We start from the raw sequence: 12091 nt of genomic DNA on the forward strand, positions 1-12091 counted from the left end.
GCAACTTCCTTTCCTTTGGCAAAATGGGTCAAAAGAAGGACTTGACAGGCTCAGAAAAGTCAAAAATAGTGAGATATCTTGCAGAGGGATGCAGCAGTCTCGAAATTGCAAAGCCTCTGAAGCGTGATCATCGAACAATCAAGCGTTTCATTCAAAATAGTCAACAGGGTCGCAAGAAGCGTGTGGAAAAACCAAGGCGCAAAATAACTGCCCATGAACTGAGAAAAGTCAAGTGTGCAGCTGCCAAGATGCCACTTGCCACCAGTTTGGCCATATTTCAGAGCTGCAACATCACTGGAGTGCCCAAAAGCACAAGGTGTGCAATACTCAGAGACATGGCCAAGGTAAGAAAGGCTGAAAGACGACCACCACTGAACAAGACACACAAGCTGAAACGTCAAGACTGGGCCAAGAAATATCTCAAGACTGATTTTTCTAAGGTTTTATGGACTGATGAAATGAGAGTGAGTCTTGATGGGCCAGATGGATTAGGCCTGTGGCTGGATTGGTAAAGGGCAGAGAGCTCCAGTCCGACTCAGACGCCAGCAAGGTGGAGGTGGAGTACTGGTTTGGGCTGGTATCATCAAAGATGAGCTTGTGGGGCCTTTTTGGGTTGAGGATGGAGTCAAGCTCAACTCCCAGTCCTACTGCCAGTTTCTGGAAGACACCTTCTTCAAGCAGTGGTACAGGAAGAAGTCTGCATCCTTCAAGAAAAACATGATTTTCATGCAGGACAATGCTCCATCACACGCGTCCAAGTACTCCACAGCGTGGCTGGCAAGAAAGGGTATAAAAGAAGAAAAACTAATGACATGGCCTCCTTGTTCACTTGATCTGAACCCCATTGAGAACCTGTGGTCCATCATCAAATGTGAGATTTACAAGGAGGGAAAACAGTACACCTCTCTGAACAGTGTCTGGGAGGCTGTGGTTGCTGCTGCACGCAATGTTGATGGTGAACAGATCAAAACACTGACAGAATCCATGGATGGCAGGCTTTTGAGTGTCCTTGCAAAGAAAGGTGGCTATATTGGTCACTGATTTGTTTTTGTTTTGTTTTTGAATGTCAGAAATGTATATTTGTGAATGTGGAGATGTTATATTGGTTTCACTGGTAAAAATAAATAATTGAAATGGGTATATATTTGTTTTTTGTTAAGTTGCCTAATAATTATGCACAGTAATAGTCACCTGCACACACAGATATCCCCCTAAAATAGCTAAAACTAAAAACAAACTAAAAACTACTTCCAAAAACATTCAGCTTTGATATTAATGAGTTTTTTGGGTTCATTGAGAACATGGTCGTTGTTCAATAATAACATTATTCCTCAAAAATACAACTTGCCTAATAATTCTGCACTCCCTGTATATGAGTGTAGTATAACACACTATTTTCAGCTTTATTTGTGTAACAGGGTAAAATAACAAAACTACATTAAATATTTAATAATATGCTTATTTTTTCTGTATTTATTACTCACAAAATACGGTCCGACCTTCAGTCAAATCAAAACCACAGACAAACACAGATTTCAGATGTTTGAATAAATTGATGAAATAGGAAGCAAAGAGGTGCTCCTCCATATAAATAGGCATACATATGAATAACTTGCAAAGTCTACTCTTTTCAATAACAAATGGTTGGTGTGGGCAATTTTTACAGGACCTCAGAAGAACTATACAGATGTACAAAGCTGAAAGAGGATGCAAAAGCACTACTAAAAATCTGAGTGTTCCTGAGTCTACAATAAGACAAACAAGCCTCATCTGTTTTTCATTATTAGATCAGAGGAAGAACAACACTGCAGAGAAAAACTACAGCTGTGAAGCATGATGGGAGCAGCATTGTGGATTGGCCTGGGCACTTTGCAATCACTGAGGGAACAATATGCTGAAAATTGTACCAAAAAGCTTACAGGAGCAGGTCAGGGCAGCAGTCCATCATGTACTGGTTAGGAGGGGTTAGGTGAAGCAACAAGTAAAAGACCACAGAGCATAAAAAGGAAATCCATACCTTAATGGGAAAAGAAAATTAATCATTAATGGCCACGTGGGCATCATAGCCTGCTGTGGCATAACCTAAAATGGGCTGTGCAATCTATACAACCCAGAAATATCTCAAACCAATTGTTGTGGAAAACTCAAAAGCACCTAGAGGAAATATTTGAAATTAGTTGCTTTCACTAATGAACAAATACATTTAATTTTACTAAACACACATTTTTTCTAAAGTACCAAGGGTACTTTCCAGCTTACATGGAGATTATTCAATACACTTAATTGAGGAGGATATTAAGTATAACTGGGTGTGGGTTTTTAGTCTAGGCAGATTGCGCTGGAATGTACTAAATTATAGGGCAGACCACACTGCATGATTATTCAGTATAGATATCTTAATAATTCTAAATCCTTCCAAAATGTTTTTCTAGCAACCATATATATAATGACCATGCATGTAATTAAATGAGCTATTCACATTCATAGCATTGCACAGTGTGTTGATAAACACAAGATGATCAGTTAATAATCAATTTACAGTTCCAATAGCATAAAGCATCATAAATTTGAGGTGCAGGGTAAATACATTTGTAATCTAATTCCCACAGTTTCTGTGCTACATAAAGGAAATCTTACCCAGATGAATGAACGGATACATGAATACATGCATGAATGGTAAGAGTTGTTGACTTAAAGTTTCCATGGGTTTAATGAGTTGAGTAATAGTTAAGTATTACATGCACTTTTTCCCTCTACAGCATAGGTGTCAAACTCTGGCCCAATTACATTTGGCCCGCGAAGCCATACCAAATTACTATTAGAGCTGGCCTACTGGTATTATACAGCTAATATATATATTGTTTAGTATTAAGCTTTGCTTGTTCCATATTCAGTTTTTCAGCAAAACGTGTTTGAGTCCATAAGAAAAGATTCATTCTTATATCTGGAGGAATAAATATATTTCAATAAATATTAACGTTAGCCCGCGACTTTGATCCAGTTTTGAATTTTGGCCCACTGTGTATTTGAGTTTGACACCCCTGCTCTACAGCAACCAAAGGAGGAAAAACAGAATATATTAGCAAACTTGTCTGATTTATGTGCACTTAATGTGCTTATGATAGTCTATACTGCATTTCGCTGGCAGTTTCAGCACATCTGGAGAGAGGTGGAGTGGAGGAGAAAGGTAAAATGAAGACAACACCAGGGGAGTTAACAATGACTGGTTAGGCATTTTTGTGAAACAAACCTCTGGCCCACCACACTGAATCCATCTTTTCTTTTTAGGCAAACACAAATCGAGCATTTAGAAAATGTATGATGTAAATGTATTCATGATATGATCTGCTGGTGAAGGGCAATATATTTAGGAGGGGTCTATCACATCTGTCAGTCAGCCTGAAACTTATTATGTGGTCTGAAGTCTCTTGAAGATGCAAAAAAAAAAAAAAAAAAGAAAGTTTTTTGTGGACCTTGAATTGAGTTTATTGCCTAGAAAAGATGAAATGCTCTAAAACTGAAACAAATTCTGTGGCATGTACCATTTTGCTTCCTGTGCAGTCAGCCAGCTGTTATAACATTGGAACCAACTTGGCTGGAGTAATACATAGTCTATCTACTTAAATAGGTGTTAAGCTAACTGTTGTACATACAATAGTTTCTTCCAAGTGAACATTATTACATTGCAAAACCAAAACACAATCTTGTATTTGCCAACCCACAAAGTATACTGAAAAGGGAATTTCGTTTTAGCTGTGGTGAGGATCGGTATGAGAACACACTCTCATACTGAAAGCTACAGCTAAATAATTAAAGGGCAATCCCACCCTGAAATGGATTTCACAAATGCTACTTGTTTGTTCTCTGACAGCTCAGCCTATGTGTGAACACTGGCAACTACATTCCAGAGAAACTAATTAGCCAGTGGTCTGACAGACTGAGAGGAGTTAAGTATGAGTTTCACTGGTCTGAATCTCAGTACAGTTAGACAGTTGCAGGGTGCACAGTGAAATGTGGTAAGTTAAGAAAGCAATCTCACTACCCGAAACAAGATTAATGTGTTATTAGTGTGTTGCAATACAATTCATTATAAACAATCATTCTTTAATTGACAAAACTGAATTATTATTCAAAATTGCACCATGATTGCATCTAGTTAACGTCTTTTTCAAAGCTACTACTGGGAAGGTCACACACATTACTTTCTAATTGTTTCATCTAGCAATGTGGCTCATAGAGCTGTTTATAAAGACCTGACTCATGAGATTCAACCACACACATCATACTTTGTAGTGGTTGCTCACATGGTCAGATAAAACAATATGTATATTATGATTACCTGTTTTTACACGAGTACATATTGTTGGTATGTGTGTACACTGTTGGCATGTGGATGTGTACTGTATGTTTATTTACCTGTTTTGACAGCAGTAAAGCAGTGTGTGTCTGTTGTCTTGTATGAGCAGAAGAAGCAGTAGTAATGCTTTGGCTCTTGTTATCGTAGACGGACTCTCTAGACAACGCAGCACTTTCAAAACCAAATCCTAAAAGCAAGGAAATTAAAATTATTCCTCAAACAGATTACATCCTCTGGCAACATAGCTAGTATTGTGTGTTTGTGTAGGATTATGGGAAAATGTGGTCCTGGACACATCTACTATTCTATGAATTGCAACCAGGTTTCCAAAAAAGATCAGATGCTCTGTAAGATGTAAAGAAACAAAAAAAAGCTGAACGCAACAATTTTTGTCTGGTTTTTTTACTTCAATTAATGCTCATTCTGAAGCTACACACACAGAGACAAATTAACAGCAGACAAAGTACTGTGTTACTACAGAAGATGTCAAAAGGACCACATTCTGCCACACACAAACAGACTCACTGTAAAACCAATACTTCAAGTTGACAGGTGTTTTTGGTGGTGTGCAACTGCTAATTATTCTGCTGCTGCCAAAACCCCCTCAAACCAAAACAAAACTAAGCTTTGTAATTAAGACAAAATCATATATAGTCAAAAAGTTTACAGATTTTAATATTGCTAAGAACAAATTGAAATTGAAAATGTTAATTTGGTAACATAATAAGTACTCTGGTAAATTTAAAGTTTAAAGAGAAAAAAGTACTTTGCTGTCCTAATATCACCTTATCACAAGAAACAGAAATCAACAGAAAAGAGAAAAATATCCAAACTAATAACATGTTCATTTCTTAAATTTTTTTTTCCGAAAATGTACGTATAACAAGCTAAAAATTAATCAGCCCAGACTAGACACACATACACAAACTCGCATGCCTACAGCTACAACAACTATTCACTCAGCAGCAGTAACTGGTTGGAAAACATTTTGACTGACCACCCTTCATTACCATTATCATAATCACCAGCACCACTGAATGTGTGTGTGTGTGTGTGTGTGTGTGTGTGTGTGTGTGTGTGTGTGTGTGTGTGTGTGTGTCTCAGCAATGAGAAAGCATGTGTATACATGTGTGTTTATGGAGTTACACACTAAGTTAATTAATTTCAAAAGCCCAGTAGTGTGTGCCTTGCTGATAAGTCCCACCCCACTACCCATAATGCTTTGCTGAAGTAGAAGGCTACAGCATGTTCATTCAGCCAATTAGCCTAGATACTGACACACTCAACAAATTAACGCTTCTGCTTGAGTGTACACACACACACACACACAGTCACTCACTCACATGCATGTACACATACACACACACACTAACAGAGTTCTGTGTAAACAAACTCTTGGTCTGTCTGTCCTTGTGCCAAGGGAAAGTGTGGGGGGGAGGGGATTGGAGGGTGAATGCATATCATTGTATAATTAGAGCAGAGCTGAAGTACTAAGTTTGTATTCTGGTGTTAAATTGGAAATACTCAATGCAAATAAATTCAGTTCAGAGTCAATTACCAATGCTAGACTTCAAGTTAAAACCTTCAAATCAATTTCAGCTCCTCTGCCTTACCAAGATTAGCACATCACATACACACTTGATGGACTGTCTTATGAAAAATTAAATAAGCAATTCCTGACAAATTAGTTCATGAACAGTTCAGCATCAGTTCATGAACTGTGTGGAAGAGAGAAAGAGAGTGGTAAAAACAGCGTGAAGACGTTAGGAATCTGAGAAGTCCAGTTTCGTTTGTTCTTGGTGTTGTTGTGTAGTTATCCAGGAGTGTTTGTATCCCTCAGCCACTGTGTAAAACTCTCTAATTAGAGACATTCCTCACATGAACTAAAAATCAACGCTTTCCTTGTAGTGATGTTACCACCAAATCATCTGTCAAATAATGCTCTAGCAATTTTACCACAATGGTTGTTTGTGTCTAGGTTTCTGAGACACACTTTTTTTGTTGCTATACATTAAAATATACACTCACCCAATACTTTATTAGGTACACCTTGCTAATAATAGGTTAGACACATTCTTACATTCAGAAATGCTTTCATTGTTTGTGGCACTGATTTATATAGAGTTTATATAGTGAGCCAAGAAAATACGCTCTACACCATTACACCAAAAAACATTCTTTCACATTGTTTACGCCAAATTCCTACTTTACTCTACTCAAAACACTGGATCTACAAATTGTGGAAAATTATTCTGAAAATGTTCCACAAGTTGTACAATTCCAAATATTGTGATTAGCTCATCAACTCCAGTACATAATATCATCAAAGGCTTCTGAGAATTGGAAAAAATCTCTATGTCTAAGAGACAAGGCTGAAAATCAATATTGGATGGTGCTCTTCATGCCCAATACAGTTCTCTCTCATGGAAATAACTGCATGGTCTCAGGAACACTTCCAGAACCACAGTTCACTGTGTCATCAACAAGTGCAGGTTAAAGCTCTGTCATGCAAAGAAGCAGTGAACATGATCCACCACCTTCTGTGAGCCAAAGCTCATTTAAAATGGACTGAGGCAAACTGTTCTGTGGTGTGGTGTGTTCTCAGATTAAACAGTTAATAAGTCTTCTTTGTTTTATTCTCAATAAAATACAACTTTATGAGATTTGCAAATCATTCACCCAGGGAAAACATGAAAATTCCACACAGAAAGGCCCCATCCAGATGTTGGAGATGAACCCAGGACCTTCACCGTGCTGTTCATATTTTTATAGGTTTACATGCCTAACTGTACAGACGTGTTGCCATGTGACTATCAAATTAAATATTTGTGTTAAGAAGCCGTTAACCGGTGTACCTAATGCTGTGGTTTGTACGTGTAGCCGGACGTGTTACACAAGTGATACACATACCCTGTTCTGTGTTACACGGTGTGTTTGAGTGCATGAGGTGAGCAAGGCAGCGGCCACAGCAGTGAGCAGGTGCTGCTGGACCCGGGCTCCTGCACCCCCTATGCCCTCCAAGATGGCTGCTGGACCACAGGTGTCAATTACTGATAGGAAGATTGCTGGGACCACCCGGGTAAGCCTAGAAAGAGACTGGAAAAACAGAAAAAGATACACACACACACACACACACACACACACACACACACACACACACACACACACACACACACACACACACACACACACACACACACACACCGAGAGATAATGTACGCTCCTCTGTAACATAGCACTGAAATTCCTTGCCATTAGTGAAGGAACAAGTGTCCAGTGATACATATTATGGAATAACAAATGACTGTGTCATTAAGAAAAACATTAATATGGTTCAAAGCCTGACAGTGGGTGATGTGGGATATCTAATGCTTAACATGGCCTGAATTAATACACAGTCCATCATAATAAAGTGGGTAGAGAAAGTTGGTATAGTTTCAGAAAGTATGTGGTTTGTGACGCATCATAATAAAGTAGTTGATATTCATTACTTGTGGTTCACTAGGAGAATCGCATCAGAATTAATTATTTTTTAGCAGACTATAACAGCAATACAAGAAATTCAGTCAGTCAAGCACATTTGGCTGCTTTAACTTTGTGTAATATATACAGCTGGTGCAAATAAGTTTGTGAAATCAGCTTGAATTATTCAAAGTCAACTAGTATTAATCACCTTTTTTTTTACTATATCTTTATAGCTCTTACAAAGTTAGCTGTACATCTATGATATATCTTTATATATGTGAGCTTACAGAAATAGCAGTGACTCTGACAGCCTCCACAGTGGAGTGAGTGAACAGGTACCACAGGGCGGCGCCTATCTCTGTGGTGACCAGGTGATGGGAGGGACCAGACAGCACTGTTGATATGTTCTCTATTGCTTTTGCTGCCATATGATGAACTGTAGTGTCATCCTGAAAGACAAACATAAATGTATTTCTAAATCATGTATATCAGCTCTGACATAGAGATCAGCTAACCGCACTGGGACTAGACGAGGTAATGTATAATTTAAGTATGTAGCATATAGTAAAATGATCAAATTAAGGTGGCACTGACTACACTACCAACTACACTTATAATAACAGGCTAGTGACAAAAACCTCAACAGTTGTCCTTCAGCAAAGACAAAGAATACCAAGCAGAAACACTTAGAAACATAAACAGAGACAATACAGAAAGAAAAAGTTGTTGTTTTACTACTGCCTGTGCTAGAAGCAATTTGTGTGCCAGCACAATCAACTGGTGAAGGTCACACATGTGTAAAGCTAAGCTTTCATACTGGTGTGCATCTTAATAGCAGAGTATATTATAATGATAAGGGTTCAGCATTTTCTGGTTGATTGTTAAATTCAACACCCAAAACCCGATTACTGAAAAATGTGGCCACGATGTACAAAAAAAGTAATAAAATCACAAACTGACAATTAGATTAGCTCTCAGTGACATCTCAGTACAAAACGGAGACCGAAGTTGTGCGTATGTATGAGTGAACTTGTGTATTAACGTGTTTGTGTGCATATTCGATGTGTATACTGTATGTGCCCACACACCTTTGCTTCAGTAGAGAATAGTTGTCAGTGTTCAGACAATGGGCTAATGAAATGTCTGTCGCTGAGGAAATTAGTTTTCCAGGAATGTCATTGTGGAGAAAGCCAGGAAGTAGAACAGAAGTGATTGCCTCTGTCAAGTTATTATTGTGTTTCACTGTGTTACATCATTTACACGCAATCTCCCTAGATATGGGATACGATAGAGCCTATTCATACAAAAACAGCTAATAATATTTTGTGGTAAAGGCTCATATGAACAGCTGAAACATTTATTTCACTCTGGAAATGTATTATGTTAATTCTGAAAAACACATCAGTTTATACTTAAAAGCTGTTGTACAGTTCACAAAGTCAACACTTTTGTTTATAAAGTAAGTATAAATAATGCGATACTTAAGACAAAGTCGAAACAATAACAGTGATACTGGATACAAAAAATATTTTTTTCCCTCAAAAACAACTGAACTCATATCATGTCAGTTTGAAATGATGTTCACATTAGACCTAAGTTGAAGCAAGTTTTTACATAATGTGCTCTGACTGTGTCAAAGAATATCCTTTGGTCCCAAAATACAATAACAACATTTTGTATTAATCCTCTCTTGAAAAAAAGGATAAATCATTTGGCTTCTGTTCATCACAAAATGGCAAAATGTAATTTTAGGTGTTAAAAAGTTTGCTGTCTCGTGGACACATTTACCTGTGACATTGAAGAAAGCATCTGTGATCAGGCTGCAAGCCTTGGTTATTTCATGTCATACATCACATACAACATACAACAAGTATATGGAAACAAAATCAAGACTAATATCTTAAATAGATGACCTATTAATCCAATATAGAACATCACATTGCACTATTCACCACCAAGAGACTATGTTGAACAACGACATAATGAATCCTCTGGCACCCCTCCGGGAACCAGTAGAATGGTCTGTTCCAGCATTCCCCAGGCCGTGTGGGCCAGCTCACTAATGAGCCCACGGGGGAGCACCCACTGTCTGTGTGTTTAATAGACTGTAGCCCTGCCAAGAACTACACAGAGAAGAGGAGGGGTGTTAAAGACAAAGAGTGAGAGAGATAGAGTGAGAGAGATATCCTTATATGTGGTAAGAAACAAGTTGCTAATGCAAGAAATTCCATCATTATGATGCAGAGAGAAATACAGCAGAAAGAGAAAAGAGTAAGTCATTCGCACTATAATGTCTCCCAGTATAAGTACTCTCATTATATTATCCTTATAGCTCTAGTTAGACTTTACATTCCCAGAAAGGTAAGCTCAAATAAATTAGTAAGTAACATTTTTACAATTTTTTTTACAATAATCTGGGTATATGACCAATAAAAATATTTTTGCTCATTTTGTTCTACAGTGGGGCAAAAAAGTATTTAGTCAGCCACCGATTGTGCAAGTTCCCCCACCTAAAATGATGACAGAGGTCAGTAATTTGCAGCAGAGGTACACTTCAACTGTGAGAGACAGAATGTGAAAAAAAAAAATCCATGAATCCACATGGTAGGATTTGTAAAGAATTTATTTGTAAATCAGGGTGGAAAATAAGTATTTGGTCACCTCAAACAAGGAAAATCTCTGGCTCTCACAGACCTGTAACGTCTTCTGTAAGAAGCTTTTCTGTCCCCCACTCGTTACCTGTATGAATGGCACCTGTTTGAACTCATCATCTGTATAAAAGACACCTGTCCACAGCCTCAAACAGTCAGACTCCAAACTCCGCCATGGCCAAGACCAAAGAGCTTTCGAAGGACACCAGGAAAAGTATTGTAGACCTGCACCAGACTGGGAAGAGTGAATCTACAATAGGCAAGCAGCTTGGTGTGAAAAAAATCAACTTTGGGAGCAATCATCAGAAAATGGAAGACATACAAGACCACTGATAATCTCCCTCGATCTGGGACTCCACGCAAGATCTCATCCCGTGGGGTCAAAATGATCATGAGAACGGTGAGCAAAGATCCCAGAACCACACGGGGGGACCTGGTGAATGACCTGCAGAGAGCTGGGACCAAAGTAACAAAGGTCAGCATCAGTAACACACTACAACGGCAGGGAATCAAATCCCGCAGTGCCAGACGTGTTCCGCTGCTGAAGCCAGTGCATGTCCAGGCCCGTCTGAAGTTTGCCAGAGAGCACATGGATGATACAGCAGAGGATTGGGAGAATGTCATGTGGTCAGATGAAACCAAAGTAGAACTTTTTGGTATAAACTCAACTCGTCGTGTTTGGAGGACGAAGAATACTGAGTTGCATCCCAAGAACACCATACCTACTGTGAAGCATGGGGGTGGAAACATCATGCTATGGGGCTGTTTTTCTGCCAAGGGGACAGGACGACTGATCCGTGTTAAGGACAGAATGAATGGGGCCATGTATCGTGAGATTTTGAGCCAAAACCTCCTTCCATCAGTGAGAACTTTGAAGATGAAACGAGGCTGGGTCTTCCAACATGACAATGATCCAAAACACACCACCCGGGCAACAAAGGAGTGGCTCCGTAAGAAGCATTTGAAAGTCCTGGAGTGGCCTAGCCAGTCTCCAGACCTCAACCCCATAGAAAATCTGTGGTGGGAGTTGAAAGTCCGTGTTGCTCGGCGACAGCCCCAAAAAAAATCACTGCTCTCGAGAAGATCTGCATGGAGGAATGGGCCAAAATACCAGCTACTGTGTGTGCAAACCTGGTAAAGACCTATAGTAAACGTTTGACCTCTGTTATTGCCAACAAAGGTTATGTTACAAAGTATTGAGTTGTATTTTTGTTATTGACCAAATACTTATTTTCCACCCTGATTTACGAATAAATTCTTTACAAATCCTACCATGTGGATTCATGGATTTTTTTTCACATTCTGTCTCTCACAGTTGAAGTGTACCTCTGGTGCAAATTACTAACCTCTGTCATCATTTTAGGTGGGGGAACGTGCACAATCGGTGGCTGACTAAATACTTTTTTGCCCCACTGTATAAAGAGGCCCGTAATATGATGGAAACTGTTCAGAAAAGAGCTTGAAGGGTTAACAAGCAGTAACAAGACTAAACTAAAGAAACACACTTTTACTTGTCATGTCTTTGAACATATGGAGTCATAAGATGGTCAGGCTGGAATATGAACCACTCTGTAAACAATTTCTCCAGAAGCTATTTAGAGTTGGGTGTTTCAATTAG

At 38.8% G+C, this 12091-nt stretch overlaps 1 protein-coding gene across 8 annotated transcripts in view; it reads right to left on the bottom strand.

The window, feature by feature from the left end:
• The window catches only part of ulk4 (unc-51 like kinase 4), a 106655-nt gene that overhangs the window by 50046 nt on the left and 44518 nt on the right, over positions 1 to 12091 (bottom strand). For all 8 annotated transcript variants that reach the window (XR_003273893.1, XM_026185486.1, XM_026185487.1 and 5 more), the window contains 3 exons: positions 8110 to 8271; positions 7268 to 7453; positions 4417 to 4544 (listed from right to left, as the gene is read on the bottom strand). Coding sequence is in view for 7 of the 8 variants with exons in the window: in XM_026185486.1 (XP_026041271.1) it covers positions 4417 to 4544; positions 7268 to 7453; positions 8110 to 8271 (476 nt within the window). In the remaining variant the exon portion in view is untranslated. The remainder of the gene's footprint in view (positions 1 to 4416; positions 4545 to 7267; positions 7454 to 8109; positions 8272 to 12091) is intronic.

Source organism: Astatotilapia calliptera, chromosome 11 (genome assembly GCF_900246225.1).
Source record: "Astatotilapia calliptera chromosome 11, fAstCal1.2, whole genome shotgun sequence".
NCBI lineage: Eukaryota > Metazoa > Chordata > Actinopteri > Cichliformes > Cichlidae > Astatotilapia > Astatotilapia calliptera.